This window comes from Gymnoscopelus microlampas (genome assembly GCF_963454915.1).
Source record: "Gymnoscopelus microlampas genome assembly, chromosome: 21".
In the NCBI taxonomy this organism is placed as follows: domain Eukaryota; kingdom Metazoa; phylum Chordata; class Actinopteri; order Myctophiformes; family Myctophidae; genus Gymnoscopelus; species Gymnoscopelus microlampas.
The window spans coordinates 18223542-18244776 of NC_139958.1; the positions used below are offsets into that span (position 1 = coordinate 18223542).

A 21235-nucleotide genomic window follows, 5' to 3' on the forward strand; every position below is an offset into this window, starting at 1 on the left:
CCAGCTCTTTAGAAACAGAAAATGCATGTATTTTCTGTTTACTAAAGAGCCAGAGAGGCGGGGAGACCCCTGTTACTGAACAAACACTCTATAGCAATGATTGCCATCAGAATACAGAGCTAAATAACACTTATTTTAACAAAAAATATCACTTACACCCTTTTAACTATTTATAGATTAATCAGTCGCCGACCAACTTCATTAATGTTTCCTTAACTGGGGGCTGTAGTTGCTCGATAATATCAACTTCCCTATACCGACTGTGTGTGTGTATTGTATACAGGCTGGATATGGCCGTCTGGAGGCTGGCTGGGTGCAGCGTAGAGTAGTTCCTGTCCTGACTGTGATCCTATCGGAGCCCAATCTCCCCTAGTCAGGAGACAGACAGTCTGAGATTAGCAGGCATTACAGCTTGGTCATCTCCTCTGCATAGCCAGTCCAGATCAGAGACTGCCTCAGCCCATGATGTCTGCCACCCAGTGACGCCGCGAGGCTCTGATAAAGCCCAAATCAGACCCTCCCATCTCTCATCGGGCAGGGCGGGGCGTGGGTCAGAGCCCAGTCCACTGATTGGGTAGGAAATGACACCTGACCCTGCACTTCCTGAGGAAGGAGGGAGTTTATTGGTGGAGAGGATTTATCGACCACCAACAAGGCAGGATATGCCCCCTGGGGAGAGAGAAAAGGAACAGATAAAGCAAATAAACTATTTTAATGGAGTTTTGTGATGATTTTGACACAATGCCTGTCCAGCTGACACATACTCCACTACTTACCGACATTGTTAACAACACGCACGTGCCAAATATATCAATGCGTGCCATGCACACATCAGGACTTGGACTTGAGTTAAACTAAGTCACCTGTTCAGTGAGAATTGAGAATTCTCACAAAACTGAAAAAGTATAAGGAGAGTAAAATTCTTGGAGTGTTAACTCCTTGTCATAGTTGCACCATATGGAAATAGCAAAACAATAGCAATAAAACAATGTTATAAAAGTAGGAAACTACAATACAATTGCTCTTGGAGTTTGACTTAGATTCAGCACATACTGTACTTTTGAGACTGGCTTGTTATTCAAGGTCTGGTGAATCAAAATGTCCCACAGTATTTATTACCAGTTATGCATAAGTCAATGATATTATTCACAGTGAGTAATTAATCTGCTCTGTTGTCTCTCTTGAGAGAGGTCGTACAGCTACAACCTTCTGAGGCGCAGAGAGTAATAACGTTGATTGATCTGAGTGTATCCCCCCGTTGCCAACCCCCTCCACCACCAAGTGCTGAGAGTGATGGACGCAAGGATGCACATAGACCATGCACGTGGCTCTGCTAATGAACTGACCACTGATTGCCTCCAGAGCTCAGTTAAACTGCACACTTTGACTATACTGTTGCTCACTTTTAGGAGGTAAATGCAGTTGTTATCAAACATTTTCCTGTCAAGGACCCTCAAAGTGATATGTATTTGGCTGCGGACCCCCATTTGAAAAGGCTTTGTGCCAGGGACCCCCATAAGAGAAGATATATTTTTTGAAAGAGCTGATCTAAGCTCCAAACACGTCACATTGCAACACTTTGTTTGCTTGTAGATCAGCGATTTTCAAATAGCCAAAACATTAAATTGGGCTTCAGTGTTTAAACTGTTAGTCATTTTACTGGGGATCGCCTGGAACCCCCTCAAGGGCCCCTGGGGGTCCTGGGACCCCATTTCAGAACCAGTGCTCTAATGTTTCTCCATAGATGTAAGGGATACCTATTGTGATGGGCCAATTAAGTTGTTGGAATTGGAATTAGCATCAATCACATTTCAGAATTGCATTACTCCACCCTGCACTGTAAAATCCTTAATGTTCACCTAGTGTACTAATGGATTGTGCTGTGACAGTGAGAGAGTATGCAGAAGAAAGGGAACAAGGGTGAAACACTGCAAAAGACCCTTTTGCAGGTCCGTATTTTGGACTGTGATTCAATAGACTCTTTGATAATATTTGGGGAAATTAGCTCACATAATGAATCAATGTTATAATGTAAATATTATGCGGTTCTAATATATATCGTTGCTGTCTGGCAGAAACCTCTTATCTCCATATTTCAACTTTTTATGTTTTATTCGTAAATTAATTCCCTACAAAAAAAGTTTTTAAGTGAAAATGGTTAAAGCTGCACTATGTTACTTTCCTCTTCTACCCCGGCCGATTTTTGTTTTACCATTGAACTAAATCGAGCCTGTCTGCTTGCTCAGGGGATAAATTGAATCTTGACCATCAGCTCACAATTCTTGTCAGATCCGTTGTCTAAGTGAGACATGACCTTTGACACGATCTAAATATCTCAATGCGAGCAGGAGAGACAGAGGAGAGCAGGGAGACAAAATAGAACCATCCCAATTGTATAAGTTATATTGTATTAACATACTTTCTTTCTTAAGTTCTTTTTTCCTTTTTCTGAAAAGTAACGGTTTTGGACATACAAGGTTTCCGCCCAACATCAACGATACACAACAAATTTTCATTAGCAATAACATTTAGGCATACAAATAAATGGTACGCAGGAGAATCATGATGAATAATGAATAATTCATTGGCCCTTAATAGATTTGTTTACTAGCACTCTCAGATCACATCGTTGCATTCAGTCCCATTTGAATTTACTTGATAGACATCTTAGGAATATTAATACATATAAACACATTTTGAAGGTTTACTGCATCCTAATTCCTAATGTACCTGGATTTACATTCACAGATGTGTAAGCGTCACATAGTGGTGGTCTCCTCTTCTTAATCACTTAAACCACTTAGTTGAGTGGGGTCCCCCCCTTTTTCCCCTCTACACCACATCTATTTGCCAAAAAATAGCCGATCTACAACCTTAAAACTTGTAGATCTGCTATTTTCACAGAATGTTTGGCTATTGTTATTAAGTTAATTTTGGGGCTTTTCTGAGCCTTTATTTGATAGATACTGTATATAGCGGACAGACTGTAGTGACTGTCAGGTGTAAGAGCTCTTGTGGTACACAGCCTAAATACTCTGCTATCGAGTCGCCTCTCATGTGAAAATATTTGGTGCCAGGGACCCCCATACAAGACCTGGTTGCTTATTTATCTCGCAGAATCTGGCAACACTGATCATGACATGCCCAGAATAATAGGGACACTAGGGCTCATGTGGTTAACTGTTTGCACCCGTCTCTTCCTCAGCCTCCATCCAGACATGCGTACCGGGGAAGGATTCCACCAACCCCTCTTGGGTCGAGGTGAAGGACATGTCCACTGGCTGTTGGACAAGCTTCCTCAGAGAGGACAAGGCAGAGGTCCACATCCTTAACCTCCAATTCAGGGTAAGCAGCTAATGTTAACATTGATTCTTAAGACCCTTGAGCAATAGCATCCCTGTTCTGGTGCTAGCGTTCTGCAAAAATTGTAGATCGGCTGTTCAAGCCGACGATATTTAGTGTAGAGTGAATACAGCAGAGGGCCTAGTATAGAGCCCTTGGGAATCCGGTAAATTAAGTATAGGGTTTAAGTGGTTAAAGCAGCAGTTCACAACTTTTTTTTGGTTAACAAAACAGTGTCTGGGTAGCTCAGTCGGTAGAGCTCCCACCTTTGGGCCACAAGGTCATGGGTTCGACCCCGGGCACCGCCAACTTGTTGTTGTGCGGTAAGTCCGGGGAGCTGATGGTAGGTGTGGCGCTCCACCTCAGCAATCCATCTCCCAGGGGTCTTGTGCATTGTAACAGGGATAGAGTCCCGTGTTCTCGGCTTATACCGGCAATAAGCCTCTCCGACCTACTTACGTAAATAACACAACTGTTGTAGTTGGTCTACCTGTTATTCTATTGAGAAATGAATAGGACCACTACTGGTTGACAAGAGGTATTGCATGAAGCTCAAAGTGCAATATATCCTCTGCCCAAATAGACTTTTACTGTCTTAGCTCAGCAGTAGAAATGTCAGCGCTCTCGCAGGGAAACTTGGAATCCCGGGGGTATGCAGCTTTGATGTTGTAATGTACTCTATCACAGGGTTATATGACATATGCTGTGCTAGGCAAATTTTGCCAACACACTATCTCAGATTTGAAAGCGATTTCAATCACAAATCTTATATGGCTTAAGGGAGGACAATGCACCTACGCCCAAATATGGAGTGTGTTGTCTAATCTCAACGTGGTCATGGCATCAGGCGCAAACAAATCCGTCAGCTCCATATATGGGCACAAAAGGGGGCATGCCCATATATTGTATGGGCATATACTGATGACATCAGCGATCTCCATATATGGGCATTAAAGGGTCATGGACTGACAGACACAGAGATCTCCATATATGGGCATATTGGTCAGATCGGCGGTGCGACGTAGGTGTGAGGGCCGAACTCTAGATGTGAGGGCCGCGTAGTGACCCGAACCTCTAGTGTAGTGAATACGCTCTGAGAATGTACTCCAGCGTTGACGCCATAGAGCGCTCTGAATCTCTGATATCAGCTATAATATAAATATAGACAAATGGTCAGAGTAGAAAAGTGAAAAGTAGACAGCCAGACTTTTCACTTGGAGTGGTCAGACAGTGTACACTGTGAGTGCTCCCGGAGGCCAGCGCTGTGAATTTCTAATACAGCGGACGCTCAGAGAGCGCTCCGAATTTCCCAATCACCAGAGAGAACCCCAGGTCCGCTGACTCCGCTCCAGCGCTCTCAGAGAGTATTTATGAATGCATGGTCTGCATGGTTTCCAATATTTTGAGCCTATATGGAGTACTTGGAGTAGGCCATTTCTCAAGAATTGTTCTGAGAATTGTTCTGTAGAATGCTTGTGAGTGATACCAGATGACTGCTGAACTAGCAAGAACACTATAGCCTCCCCATGTGGTGTAATATAAACACACGAGGGACATCACTTCTGGTCAGCTTGATAGCTTTCTAACCACTAACACATGCCAGACATAACAGAGAGACGGTGTATCCCCCGAGGCCCTGGGGTTTCTCATACTTACGTTTCTGTGAGAAAACCATCAGGCAGGCTGCACGTTTCTGATTGTCGATTTCTTCGCATCGATTTTAAAACTTTTGCCATCAGGGATTCAGGAAAATGACACGAAAAACGTACCTTAGAAAACCTTTAATCTATATTGTTATTGCCGTGCCAGACTTCATTTTTCACTGTCCTCTATTGTCTGGTCAGCTAGCATTAGTCATTTCTTTATCAGTGTGCACTGCTTGCCTCTTTATTCTCACTTAAGCCACCGTTGATACTACGTTCTCATATATCTTGTTTTATAAAACTCCTCACTATTTATTCTTACGTATCCTTTTTCAATCTGTTTGTCTCTCTTTTTCTTCTACCCACACTGTTCATATTACATCCACCTGTCTCAGACACCATTACTAAATGTCCTATAAATCTACTCATTTAGACTCATCCCTCTTTTGTGCACACTCTTCTCTTTCTCTCTCTCACTCGCTCATTCCATTTCTGTCTCTCTAATCTGAACTAAAGAGTGCTCACCAGGGGTTGTGCGATAAATTACCCATAAGTGATGGGGGAGGGGGGTAAATGAATGTCAGGCAGAAACCTTGTATCTCCACATTTCAAAATTGTATGTGTTTTAGTAAATTAATGTCCTACATCCTCATACTACAGTGTCATACAGAAGTAGCAAAAATAACCAATCTAGAAGTTCACAACGCGTCACAACGTGACACCTTGTGAGCTTTTGTTTTGCTAAACATTTAGGTGAAAGTGATTGAGTCTGTGAGTTTTCTAAATATTGTTATATTGAACCAGTGAAAAGTATTAACAACAGCTTGTGACTAAATAAATAACTACATTGGACCCATTGGAACGCAGGTTCTTTTTTCCATTTTCTGTAAAGTTAACAGTTTTGGACATACAAGGTTTCCCCCCGACATGGATGTGCGAGGTGCACCCGTCGAGACACCATCACAGGATGATACAGTATCTCACAAGACGGCTGCCCGAATCCTTCAACTCTATAAAATTAATGAAGGCACAGGGAGGCCCTGGAGCCCTCTCCTTCTTCAACAGTCAAGTGGAATGCTACATTGAATCCTCTCATTTATTTTAAAGGGAGATTTAACGAATACATAAAGCTGATTTTATACATCTGATCGTATAGCCACCAGAAAACGGCCCAGTATGTTTGAAAAAATAAGGATTCTTTAAATTCGTCGTTTGATGATCCTGAGTGTTTGTGTTGATTAAAACCCAATACGTTGATTAAGATATATGATAGCAGTAAGTCAGAATGTTGGAAAACTGTGTCGTTTTAAATCTTCAAACAGCACCAAAGGTGTGGCTCAATGACATTTTGTGAGATTTCTCTGTCAGTTTCAGAAACAACAAAAGACTGTTGTCTTTTGTTGTTTCTGAAACTGACAGAGAAATCTCACAAAACTATGACCATAAACAAACTCGATATTCCCATATAGGCATAAATGGAGATCCGGTTGTCTTGAGCCACAAATCCGACAGCTATGCCTATATATGGTCACGTGCACATCGGCAAGGACTCGAAGGAGTGCGGTGTCCGCCGCCAAGTTGTTCGGTTAATCGGTTGTCCACAACCGCCGATCCGACGGATATGTCCATATATAGGCACCTGGATATCAAAGGGACAAGGATAGACGGGTGTACAAAGGGGACTCTGACAAATCCCCTGAAACTATGACTCAGACATATCGGTCAGATAGGTGGTGCGACGTAGGTGTGAGGGGACGCTTATTGGCCCAAACCTCTAGTACTGAAAATGTTATTAAACCTTGTTTTAAATGGGATGCGAGCCTTATAAAAGCAGTTACCCACACCATGGGGGTTGTTGGCCTGCCGCATCGTGATGGGCCAAACAACACCCTTAAATGTGATGTGATGACAATATGTCATGGCCCATCGTGATTTATTGCTTAATTATACCACAGCTAGTTCCAACCTCGCATTGAGTGTCAATATCTCTCAATAACAGCTCTTTAAACAACTTGTTTGCCTTACCTGTTACCAGCAACGGCCATCGCAAGCTGTAGTAACAAGGTAGTTTTGTTTTAAATCATAAATCTATCTATACATTTCAGAAACCTGTGTGTGTGTGTCTGTCTGTCTGTCTGTCTGTCTGGGCAAGGTGCCCGGTCATAACTCGGGAACCTTCTGACCAATTGAATTCAAACTTGCCGTATGTGTCACAGATGACCTGGGGATGGTTTGTGCCGAGTTGGAATTCGGTGCATGTATTCCCAAGTTGCATCGTTCCAAACTTGCATCGTTCCCGAGTAGTTTATGAATAACCCATTGATTGTAATATCTAATGTTATTAGTACTGTGGAAACAGGTACCGCACTGGGTACTAACAACGGGTTCAGCAAGTACTCTGACAACAGGTACAACGGGTATTGCAAAACCGCATGGGGCATTCATTCCCAACTTGCATCCTTCCTGACTTGTATCATTCCCAACTTGCGTGGTCCCCAAGTAGGCCAGTGCCCGAAAGGCACCAGTCTAGTATTATTATTAATTAATAATAGAATTAATACACTCAAGATTGAGTAATACCATAGTATTGCGACATAATATGCAGATTTTCATGCCACTGGGTTTGCAGTCTCATGCCTACGACCTCAATACACCAGTACCAATATCTCACGGTATAGCAATCTCCCTCTTGTGTATTATTCCTCATATATCAGTGGGTTCACTTAATACGCTATTGTATATCATTTGTACGCTCACTGAATACGTTTCTAAGGGAGTACTGCAGCAGAATAAGATAAGATAAAACTCTATTGAGCCCAGAGGAGAAATTCAGAAACTTGGGCTTAAAGATCAGAACAACACACTGAGGTCCAATGTTTTGTTTGTGAGAACCACTAAACAGAGACAGATGTCTTTGCGAAACCCTGGAAAGTAATGTGGAGCATGGAATCTTGCTGCCAGGATTTTTCAATTACTTTTTATATTCAAAACGGTTTGAGGAGTGGGGTAGTTGGGTGCACTAAGGGAGTTGGGAGTTTGAGATGAATGTGAGCCATTGGACATTCCACAGCATATCATGTTCTCCTGTGGGACCGCAAATGTTTTGCGAAATCAAAGAAGCAAGAGGTCATACGACTTCTTACATGGCTCCCTTATCTGGGCCTGACAGCGTCTGTTTGTAACCGAGCAAAAGAAGAAAAAAAAGAGACAGATTTAGAGCAGAGTTTTCCCGTAAATATACGAGTGTCTTGAGATGGATGTCTTCATCTGTTGCCAAACTGTTCAATGTGATTGGAGCGTTTCCCTCTTGCCGTATTATTTCGGCGTTGCACGTACAGTATGCCTGTGTGTGTCTGCAGCTTATCTAGCAAACCGCTGGACTGATCAGCGCCACATTGTTTGGCCACTAGGCCAATGAAGTAAATGGCCTAATATGTTTAACATATATTTTATACTCTTTGAAATATTTAAATAACATTTTACTTTGATATTGAAAGTCAATGGAGTGGCAATAACATCATCAACATGACATCCAAGATCCACATGGAAGCTACGTCAGTTTTTGCCTGATTTATACTTAGTTGAATGCCGGCTGCGACGTGTTGTGAGTTGTAGATCGTCTATTTCCGGCAACAGACCACGACCGCGTGCAACAAAGCACAATCAACCCTTCTGTTAGAAAGATTGATACAATGCCAGTCAGTTACACTTGACTCTCACCTGCATAGACTCCGTACTGACCGAATAATAGACTGTTAAGTTATTCTAAGGGTCATGCCACCAACCTCAGACCTGGATTCACCTCAAGCAATTTTTCATATCAATTGGAACACGGTAAACAACAATGATGGACTACATCCTCTGTTGAAGGGAGGTGGGACAAGCGTGTTCCTAGGAAGGGAGAGGTCAGACTGGGGGGAAGTGTGCCTGGCCTGGCAGCCTCCGCATGGCAGCTCAACTCTCTCAGTTTGACAGTGGAGGGAGGGGGGGAGAGGGAGTCAGAGAGGGAGGGAGGGGGAGAGAGAGAGAGGGAGAGAGAGAGAGGGGGAGAGAGAGAGAGAGGGAGAGGGAGAGAGAATTGACAGGGAGGAGCCGTCCTGCGGGGTCCATTGATGTCACACATCGGAATGGTGGCAGTCATCGGGTTCTTGGCACGAGGCCGAGACCGGACCAACGGAGCCACAACTCCAGTCAAGAGAAGAGAGCCGTAAGAATAACGGGAAACCGCTGTGCATCAGCAAAGTACCGCGGGAGAGAAAAAAAAGAAAATGCTCCCCAGGGAAAAAAAGAAAAAAGTCTGAAGAGGAAAAACATTTGTATCATGAAAGCTCTGGAACAAAAATAGCAGAGGGGCACAATATCATCACGGGCCAGTTACCTCTCATGTTTCATAGATCCAACCAAAAGAGCAACGTCATATATTGATACGGAGAGAAAGAGCAGATGATGAGAAGAGATAGTTAATTTACTAACTAATTTAGACCGGGAAAGTATCTGTGTCATTTTTAGATTTCTTTGGCTATTCAAAAATAGCAGATATACAGTACAAGCTCATCATGAAAATGTGTGTTATATGTTTTTTAAAGCGAACATTTGTAAAATATTTTGTTCCAGGGACCTCCAGAAGCAAAGATTTGAGTTGTGTGTAAATGTAAATATATGTATTCAGATTTGCACAAAATGTTCAAGATTTTTCAAAAATTGCAGATCTACAAGCTCGTAGCGCATATCTGTTGTTTTTGAATGGCCCAAAGCATAAAATAATGGTTATAGCTAAATATCTAAAATGACACAGTATTACTTTTAATTGGTTCCATATCAAAAAATGGAATAAACCTCATTCACTTTCAAAATGTTAAAGAAAATAGAAAAAATAGTCGATCAACAAGCTTTTTTGCTACTTGTGTGCGACACTCTGGTACGACGAAGTAGGGCATTACTTTATGAAAAGATACAAGGTTTCAATATGACATAGTAGCTGTCCACAGTTGTGTTCCATGGAAACTACGTATGATAATATTGTCCGCAGCCATATTCCATGGAAACCCTTGATCCACAGCTGGAAGTCAACAATCACACTCTCGATCTGCAGCCGGGGGATCTGTGATCACAGCCCATGGTCATTTTATTTTGAAGTTTCAGTTTGAAATGGCCTTGCAATCAATCAGAAGGTTCTATCCCTTCAGGCTATGGCACGGTAGAACCTCACTCATGTGGTGCGCAGTGTTCTTGTTTGTAGCCTGCAGGCACACACTGGCCAAGGGAGAGAGAGAGATGGCCAATGTGCAGAATGTTTGTTACCAAGTTGCTTATTTCTAACCTAAAATGTTTTCAGATATATATTTTAGTGTGCTGATTAAGTTTACAATTAGTAATACACCTTCTGGATGTCATCTTGAATGAGATTCTGAACGGAGTAGCTCTATAGTTAAATCAGCTGTGTTTGGAGGAACGTGCAGCTATGGAAATCACAGGTGAACGAAATCGAGATTCATTTATATTCCTGAAAGTGTATCTATGTCATCGCGCAGCACATTCTCGTGCACAGGAAGTATGAAATAAAAATACACAAATATGAGTTTGGAAAAAAATAAATGGCATCTATTGTTAGGTATGCCCATAAGATGACCATGGATATGCCCTAAAATTGTGAAAAACGTATTTTTCATTTCACCAGACCTTTAATGGGACATGAATGCATGCTAATATTAATGATAATGCATTGATGGGGCATGAGGGGCAGATTGAAGTATACTGTAGACAGTCTATATAATAGACAATGTATGTGTTGCGGCAGTGCAAGATGTCACTACAATTCCTGTCTGTCAGACAATAAAAACTCAAAATCTTAAAACAGGGACAGTTCCCAGACTAGTGTTTTGTATTATTATCAGCTACTAGTGCAGGGGCGGGGGTTGTGTACAGTAGTTGTGTAGTTGTGTTGATGTAGTGTTGATGTTGTGTAGTTGTGCTGATGTTGTGATGGTTGTGTGTGGGGATGACTGATTTATCCTGCATGCATCAATTACCTGGATGTGCTACAGTCACACTTAGCTCTGTGAGTCCAATTAGTTTGACTCAGACCAGGTGTGACTGCTTAAATCAGCCATCTTTGCATTGAATTTGCATGTAATTGTCACCACTCTGATCTGACCGGCTTCACCGTCGGCTCTTCCCTCTTCTCTGGCGTCATCAATACACACGCAGTATATCGTCGCTGTCAGGTGGAAACCAGGTCCAAAACCGTTCCTTCTTATTATTAGTATTTGAAAAATAATATAGATAGTGAATATAGCCGATCTACAAGCTCACAACGTCACTTGTATGATGACGTTGGACATATCATTTAAGTGGTAAATATGGGGATACAAGGTGTCTGTCCGACAGCAACGATATGCAGGCGGTTGGTTGGACAGTTCTCGAGATACACACACACACACACACACACACACACACACACACACACACACACACACACACACACACACACACACACACACACACACACACACACACACACACACACACACACACACACACACACACACACACACACTCAGAGATTTGAGGAATTTATTGTTAGATAATGGACTTCCATGATATTGTAGGCTATTGTTTAGCGACTAAATAAAGCACTCCTGTTCGCTTTCTGTATTTATATTTTGTGCCTTCAAAGTAACTTTTTTCCCCCTCACCTTAAGGGCATTCAGGCCATCCTCTTTTAATAATAAACATGGTCTGATAGCAGTGAAGATTAAAAGATAGCTTTTGCAGATAAAACGCTAGCATCTTTCCTGAAAATGTAATTTGATCAACACCGGAGAGTTAAGATACTGTAGTAAGGATAATCACTCAGACAGATTGCCTCCAGCTCTGTCTGACGCACGCACGCACGCACGAAAGCACGCACGTACGTAAGCACGCACGCACGAAAGCACGCACGCACGCAGATGCTTCCTCTTTCATATCGTTGCTGATAAGAAACCTCTTATCTCCATATTCTAACTTTTTGTGTTTTTTTTGTAAATTAACGCCCTACTTCATCATACTACAGCGTCACACAAAAGCATCAAAAGTAGGAGACCAGTAAGCTCGAAACGCGGCTCGAAATGCGGTGCGAAGCAGCGCGTTTTGAGCTTGTAGATCTGCTACTTTTGCTATATTTAATTTGAATCCTGAAAAGTAACAGTTTTGGACATGGGCGGTTTCCACCCGACAGAGACGATATTCTTTCTTCCCCATCCTCCTATGCCCCTTCATGCATCCTGATATTTTGATATTTAGGGGCAGAAACCTCCATATTTTTAACTAAATTAATTAATGCCCTGCCTACCTCATCAAGAGTGTCACACAAAAGTTGTGAAAATAGCCGATCTACAAGCTAACTACACATCGCATCACGATGTGTAGATTGTCTATTTTCACTATTTTAATATAAAAAAAAACATAACAAAGGAACGGTTTTGGACACACAAGGTTTCCACCCGACAGCGACGATACTTGCCGGTCTGCGAGTGAAGCGAACCCCGGGACATAACACAGATGTGGACTTCCTGTCAATAGACGAGACAATTTCCCCTCTACCAGACTAATTAGGGAAGTGTTCATCTCTGCATCAGAGAAGACAACAGGCAGTGTGAGATCTGAGATGATTAGCGGTGACACCATTAGAGACAATACAGACCGCTTCAATAACTGTGTGTGTGTGTGCGCTTGCGTGCCTGCGTGCACGCACACATACACACCCATGCATGTGCACGTGTGCTCGCTCGCGTGCACGTACGTCTATCAAAGTCGCCGTGTGTGTGTGTGAGCTTGTCCGATGCGTTTTGCACATGAGCCATGGGACATCTCGTCTTGGTCGGGGGTCTCTTTAGACCTGATTTCTCTCCACGTGGGCCTGACGATTTCCATGGCACATTTTTGCCTGAGCTCATCACAGTCCTCTCACATCACATGCTGTCACCAGCAGGTAGCAACAAGATGAATTTAATAATAAGGACTCACACTGTTCCCTCCCCATGCGCCGTGTGTCTCCAGCAAGGCGGGCCGCCAAAAGAGTCCAACCCCAGACAAGCAAGAGATTAAAGCCTGACTTATGCTTTGTTGCCCGCCGGTGTCGCGTGACGGAAATGGCCGATCCACAAGCTCACAATGCGTCGCATCGCGACACGTTGGGAGCTTGTAGATCTGCCATTTTCGGAATACATAAGAATGCATAATAGATTAAGAATGTGTAATAGAATAAAAAAGTACGTATTTATTGAAGAAAGGTGTCCAGAGATGAAAGTGGGAAATTTGCATTTATGAATGATTAATCCTCACAAAAGCCTCCTTTTTTTGGAATTGTGTTTTCAAGCTTTTAAAAAGCTGTTGTTCATTTCAGACGCATTGAGTCGTGTAAAATGAAATGGATCTGAGATCTGTGACTCTTTAGTTTTCCTAAACTCAATTATTTTGAGGCTGTAAAGGGCGTAAAAGCAATTAGATTGAGGATTTGTGGTAATTGAGTTAGATTTGAATGGAAAAGCCGTGCCACCGTTAGATCTCAGAGCAATCATTCCTGACTCACAGGAACGGGTAGCTTACTGTCACTGCATTATTATGGACCAGTTCCCCTCAGCAGAATGAAGGCAGAACACATTCTCCAAACAGAGGCTTTTGAGAGGATCTATCCTGTCTATTAGTTCTTGTCGGATCACGTGGTATCACTGTACTCGGCGTGAGCTTAGCATGTGTGTAGGAGACAGAGACACTGGGAGCCCTGTAATCTTTAATGTGGTTGCTAAGGCACATGCTGGTTGATTGTGTGCGTGTGTGCGTGCGTGCACGCGTGCGTGCGTGTACACGTGCGTGTGTGCGTGCGTGTGTGTAAGAGAGTCAGAGAGAGAGAGACAGAGAGACAGACAGATACAGAGAGAGAGAGAGAGAGAGAGAGAGAGAGAGAGAGATGGGTGATAAAGAGAGGTCATGCACGCAGTGTCGTCCGTCATGCCAGTGCTTCTCGGTGGGACGGCCCATCCATGTGGACGTGCACATGTACCCAGCATTCACCTGAGACCCGAGCACAGATTAGGAGTGGATTTGGATAAGCCTCTCTACCTAGTGGGAGCCAAGTTCACCGCAGGAGAGATTTAGATCAGTAGTTCACCTCAAACATGTTCCTGCCAAGCACCCCCAAATTGATATGTATTTGGTCGCGGATCCCCATCTCAAACATATATTGTGCTACGGGTACTCCCATACAAATAATCAACAATGTTCACACTAGAGTTAAAGTGGATAATCAGATTTTTTATGTTGTCATTTAGCTGGAACCCCGTCAAAGACCCCTGAGGGTCCCCGGACCTGACTTTGAGAACCACTGGGATATAAGCCTCTCCTCCTACTCGGAGCCAAGTTGACAGCAGGGGAGATTTAGATCATCCCTGGCTTTAATAATGTTGGACTGGTTTTTACTCTGAAATTGGGCTAATTTCCCAGTGTTGCTCTAGTACAGTGATTCTCATCCTCTATCATTTCAAGGACCCCCCCATTTTGACATGCATTAAGCCACGGACCCCAATTTGATATGATTTTTCGTCTCTGGGACCCCACTCATTTTGTTCATTTACAGTATCTCTCAGAGTTATAGACCTGTAATGTAGTTGGACCCCTGTGGTCCTCGGAACCCGCAGAACCAGTGCATTAGGCCAGTGGTTCTCAACCTGTGGATCTGGACCCCCATGGGGGTTTTAAGACCTTTTTAATACCTCAAAAAAGAAAAAGACCATTACTGCATCAAAAGTAACCAACAAACTACTGGTCAAATTGTCAAATAATATAAGAAAGAAGCAAACATTTAAAAAAATAGCCGGCTATTTTCTGAATATTTATCTGTGGAACAGAGTCAAAATACATATAATGCCTCAATGGTGGGGGTCCCCAGTTCAAATATTATTATTTTGGGGAGTCGCGGCCTGAAAGACAGTTATGTAACCATATACAGCAGCCGTATATTAAGTTGTCTCTAGCGGTACAGGTACACTGTTTTGTTCAGCTACTTTTATGTTAATGGAAGCTCACAATAATTCATCTTTTCCACTCTTTATAGAGAGAGCTAATGTACACTTACAATGTGCTCCTTTGCACCTTAGAAGCAATGTGTGGACATCTTGCTTCAAAATGGCACAGAAGAAAGCAATGCACCATTTTTGCCTCAGTCCTGTTGACATTTCTCATCAGAATAATAATAATTATGTTGCCATTGGTACATTTGCATATACCTGGAATTTGTCTTCTGCATTTACCAATCCTAACTATTAGGACCACTTAAGCTCTATAACCTTGTCATACGACAACTAGAAACAATAGCAGGTCTACACGCTCACAGCGAGTCGCGCCAAGTTGTGAGCTTGTATTTTCACTATAATGACATTCCCAAAATAGCCAAAATACCATTATTGTATTGTCCCTATTCTGTGTCTTGCTCAGGGACACTTCGACACATAGACTGGGGGTCGAACCTCTGCCTACCTGCCTCTACCCACTCAGATAGGGCCCTGTATCTAAATGGACGATATGTCTCTTCTCAGTTGGAGACACTGAAGAAGACAACACCGTGAAAAACACATGTTTTATGTCTGTCTCATCTCACCAGAAGAAATGAAGGTGTTAGATTGAATTTACGTCTTGTTTCACCCTGAGAGCAGTCTCATTACAGAGCATTGTGTGCATACATCGTGTTTGTGTTGACACTGTCTTATAGTTCTTGCAAAACATTCTGGAATTAAATAACACCTTTGTTTGTTTGTTTGTTAAGGTGGAGAGCTTGCACGTGAGGGAAATACCTAACAGAGTGTGTGTGTGTGTGTGTGTGTGTGTGTGTGTGTGTGTGTGTGTGTGTGTGTGTGTGTGTGTGTGTGTGTGTGTGTGTGTGTGTGTGTGTGTGTGTGTGTGTGTGTGTGTGTGTGTGTGTGTGTGTGTGTTTAAAACCTTATCTTTTTGATAAAAAACTAGATGCACACACACACACACACACAAAAAAGTAATCTCGTAACCATTGATTGCAGAAACAGCGTGTCCTTTCTTATGCTTTGTAACAAGTCTTACATTGGCCATGTTTCCCTATTCCTAACAATATACTCCACGTATGTGTGACTGTGTGCGCCCGCACGCATGTGTGTGTGTGTGTGTGTGTGTGTGTGTGTGTGTGTGTGTCTGTCTGTGTGCGTGTGTTTGTGTGTTTGCAAGAGCCTGATCGTTTTTGATAAAAAGCACATACACTTACTGAAACAGTGTGTCCTTTCTCGTACACTGCAACAAGTCTCACATCGACCAGGTTTCCCCTTTTCTAACTACATGCTCGATATAGAACGTTTTTAAAAACAACTGTAAAATGTAAATAAGCTTGCATAATCCATCTGCGCTCTATGCTTGCTGGTGACCCCTGCGTAACCCTTTCTCCGGTAAAAATGTTTATGAAGCCCTGATTTCTTTTTCTTCCTAATCACGGCAGAGTTCCTGTGGGAATATACACTATACCGCCACACTTCCTGTGCCTGTGCCACATATGTTGTTTATACTCCAGCTACTGTACATACTGTAGGACGTGCTGCTGTTGAGTCCTGAGCCATTGTTGATATGCCAATGTATATTAGATATGGTAATTACTGATGTTTGTTTAGTTGGTTTGTTTATCGTAGATTTATTTTGAAGCTATCTGTGGGACTCAACGTGAAAAAAAACAAAAAACACTGGGCCACATACTATAAGCGATCAGCACTGGGTTTCATCCGGGGTCTCATTTAATGTCACATCCTGAACAGGTGTTACCAATGATATTAATTAAGGTTGTGTTCCATTCAGGTCAAACAGTGCTTATAGACAGACATAATATATGTAGACGCCGGATTGACGTCGCTGCCATATTGTTCTGGGCAACTTGCCATAACTCCACTGCAAGAAATATGCCTGAGTCATGTGCAGTTTTGGCCTGTATATTGTACCTGGGCTGGAACTGAAACGTTTTGTTTTGTTTTATAGCATTGCTATTACAATACAGAGAAAAATGCTTTGGAATGAAAACACACATTGTTAATTCAACCAAATATCCTGTATCATAACATACAGTAACTACATGGCTGATATTTGTGACAAACGTCAGTGGGTTACAATCATTTCAATTGTGTAATAGACGTACACGTAGCCTATGCATTTGGAGGCGCAGCTTCACTGGACCAATATGGTGGCTAAGTTGTGACTTTGCTCCACTGAACAGCAGCAGCAGTGCGGTATCCACATGTAAAGTATCTATGGTCAGTGTTGGGAAAGTTCACTTAAAATATGAACTAGTTCAAAGTTCAGTTCACAAATTTTAAAATGAACTAGTTCAAAGTTCAGTTCATAATTAAAAATTTTGAACTAAAGTTCATGGTTCAAAAAATGAACTAGTTCAGTTATTTTTCGTTCTTTTTTTTCAATATATATTAGTGCTGTCAGGCGATTCAAAATTTTCATCGCGATTAATCGCATGATTTGTGTAGTTAATCGCGCGATTAATCGCATATTAATCGCATATTTTTTATTGTCTCAAACTTGAATGATGAACTGAAAAGCAGTGCATTGTATTGTATATGGAGCAGGATGCATCCAAATATATTATTTATTATTATTACTATACTTTTATTTTTTATCCAATACATTATAAAACCAATGTTATTCATTTAATTTTCTTATACATTATATCCTCTCTGGTGTACATACACAAAGCACCCTATATTTATTATTTCCAGTGGTGTAAAGTAACTAAGCACATTTATTCAAGTACTGTACTTAAGTACAATTTTGAGGTACTTTTACTTTACTAGAGTATTAGCAGTTTTCAGTACTTACTTACTTCTACTCTACATCTCAGAGGAAAATATTGTACTTATTTTTAATTATTTGAAAACTTGAGTTACTAGTTACTTTGTACATTTTACAAATACATGTATCACTTCAGCCCTATTTAAGTTTTGGATATTGGAAAATAGCCGATCTACAAGCTCACAACAGGTCACGGTGCAACACAGTGAGCTTGTAGATCTGCTATTTTCTAAAGATTTTCATTAATCTTGGGGGGGGGGGGCTGGGGGCTTGTCAAAGTGAGTGTATGACACTGTTAACATCAAAAGCCAGGTGCAGAAGTCCACTTTTAATCCAAAAATAAAGTCGGGTCGGACGTCCAGACTACAATACGTTCATTCAGAGGTTCGGGGGCCGGGGCTACCGTCCTAAAGTCGGCTGTAGGCTACGGTGCTACGACTCATCAGCCACGGACATGTTGTTGTGGGGTGACATCCCAAACTCATCTCGCCGTTCCGCGGTGTTTACTTATTAATTCAGCCCAGCTTCAAGTTAATTTTGTCGGCAGTGAAGCCAAGGAAACAACACCGATACTTTGGAAGAGACACAAGTCAACTTCCAAATGCTTGTGGCGGGGAAATAAGCTTCGCAGAGCGGATAAAGTGTCAGCTCTTCGCCCTGGCCGAGTGGCCGTAACTGTCTGTGCTGCTCACTAGCTGTCGCTGCAATGAGACTGTTCACTCGGATTCGGACTCCGCGCTGCGCAGATGAATGTTTAGACACCGCCTTGCTTTTCTCTTTTTTTGGCTGATGGTGCGTTCAAGACGCCTCGGAAACACAGAATAGGATGAAATACAACATGACAAACCAATGTAACCTTGGAAATTTGGGACACTCTTGAACGAAGTTAAACTGTGAGAGAACGCCGTTCACAAACGCCAGAATGAACGCGTTCACGATAACGTTCATCTAGCGGATATACAGTACGTTCAGTTCACGTTCGCCCAAAATATGAACGAGTTCATGAACGATCGTTCATTGAACGCGTTCAGGCACAACACTGTCTATGGTGCCGCTATTGTGCCTCTTGACTCACTTCAAGGGCTCTAAATGGAACAGAGCCTTAATTCTTGTTGTATCACAGTGTTTTGATCCTGATCATATATATACCTATAGCATCTTTTAACAACTATTGTGTTGTTCCCTGCAGGAAGAAGAAAACAATTTATTTCCTATCAACGTGAACATTACATCGCCCATGAACCTCATCCTCATTGCAGACTCTCCCGCATATGCATGGTGCTCCGTTTCCAGTGCTGTAAACATCTATGTAAGTACAGTACCATCTCTGATACACCTCACCTGATAGACTTACCACTTAAGCCCTATATACTTTGTGGTATGACAAATGGCAAAAATAATCGATCTGCAACGCATGATTTTCACCTATAATGCCTTGCCCAAAACAGTGACGCCAGGGTTAACCACTTTAAATAGCATAGCAGCTATTTCTGGTTATTAGTTATTTAGTGTAGAACAGCGATTACCAACCTGTGGGCCGGGGCCCCCTGGTGGGCAAGTGGGGCCCCAAATAATTGGCAATACATTAAGATTGTATTGATAAATATAACATTAATAATGAAAAAAAAAGTCACAGTATTTCTTTCCTTCAAACCTTGAAAATGAGTTTTCTTTGTGATACAGATAATTAGGAACTTAAAGTATTCTACGTTAGTTCATTGATCAAAGCTGAAACACAATCGATTGATTGATCATTAAAATAAACATCTGACCACTTAAGTGGTCAGATGTGTTTGGGAACCACGTAGAAGGAAATTAAAAAAAGGGGCCTAGTATAGAGCCCTGGGGGACTCTAAGGTCAACTAAGTTTAATGGGTTTAAGTATTTAAATAATTGAGTTTTAGAAATCTGAATATTATGACCTGTGCCCTTGCGGTATAGGCTATGAAGGTGTATGTTTTTCAACTTTTGGAGGATCTTGGGTAATGTCTGCCCAGATGTACATTATGAAGCTGCTATCTGCCATCAGCTGTTTTATATAGAATCAAACAACCACAGCTGTGCCTCCCTCTGGGCCAGTTTGGAGAAACAATTAACCTTGTTTGTTTACTCTGACAGTCCCCATGGACGCGTGTGTGTGTGTGTGTGTGTGTGTGTGTGTGTGTGTGTGTGTGTGTGTGTGTGTGTGTGTGTGTGTGTGTGTGTGTGTGTGTGTGTGTGTGTGTGTGTGTGTGTGTGTGTGTGTGTGTGTGTGTGTGTGTGTGTGTGTGTGTGTGTGTGAGAGAGTGTGCGTGCGTGCGTGTGATTTAGCTTTTTCCCTACATACTGTACAATTAAAACTAAATCAAAAGTGCTGGGTTGGCCACAAAATGAGAAGGCCCAAAGGCGTAGCTCTGTCATAATGTTCACATTCTAATGAAAATCTAGATTTTTTTAATTATTTATTTATTTGATATTTTGGGGGGGGTTTCTGCTTTTTTCTTAATTTATTTATAGTTTATTGTAGAGATGAATAGGAAACAGAGAGATGGGGGGGGGGGGCTCGAACCCGCAATGCGCTGTCAGGCTACATTACAGCCGATGTGCCCGGAACGCTACCCTAACCCTGAAACAATATTTCAAACAATCTTGTATGGTAGAGTATGTTAATACAATAAAGCTACATCTTCACTGTTTGAAAGAGTAATTTAGACCCAGGTGTCCCTGGGTAGGACACCTACTAGTGGATAACTAGTATAGCCTGAAGCTCAAAGTACAATATTCCACTGACCAAGTGGACATGCCTTATTGGCAGCTTGGAATTGGTCAAATTTGGTCTCTCGTGCAGGAGAACCGGGTTCGAAATCCCGGTTAACAGTTGCAAGTTATTGATTGCAGCTTTATGATACCATGGACCACTACTGGTTGACAAGTTTACAGTCCTGTCAACAATCACTGATAAAAGCTGACAAAATTGTGATACTATATCACATATCATGTCCTGTTCGGGGCCGTGAGAACATTGTCTTTGACTAGGGGATGTTTTTGTGGGATGAGCAGTATCACTGGGGGAGTAATAGTGTTTTACTGCGGGTAGATTGTGAACAACAGCATCTGCTCTGTGTCTGAAGAAATACGTCATCAACTTGACAGCTCAGTTGGGGGCATGCCCAGTTCACTATCCAGCTGTGATAGTGACAATCCTCCTTGGACTCCCACAGGCAACCCGGTTGCACAGGGCTGCGTATAACGTTGAGAAATACCACAGCTCAGCAGAAACATTTGCAACCTTTGCATCTTGGCCCTAAATACCTTCATCGTCGATCGTCGAAGCACGAGTGCGCATCGTAGACATGTCAGGAAGCGTTGTGAGTGCCAAGCTAAAGCTACAGACAGTCAGGCGACTGACCGCCACTGCCTCGACT

At 42.3% G+C, this 21235-nt stretch overlaps 1 protein-coding gene across 2 annotated transcripts in view; it reads left to right on the top strand.

The window, feature by feature from the left end:
- The window catches only part of eng (endoglin), a 57106-nt gene that overhangs the window by 18026 nt on the left and 17845 nt on the right, over window positions 1-21235 (top strand). The window contains exons 3-4 of one of the 2 annotated variants that reach the window (XM_084047810.1): window positions 3206-3345; window positions 19021-19144. In XM_084047810.1, coding sequence (XP_083903936.1) covers window positions 3206-3345; window positions 19021-19144 — 264 coding nt within the window. The remainder of the gene's footprint in view (window positions 1-3205; window positions 3346-19020; window positions 19145-21235) is intronic. The other variant, XM_084047809.1, reaches the window with a different exon arrangement.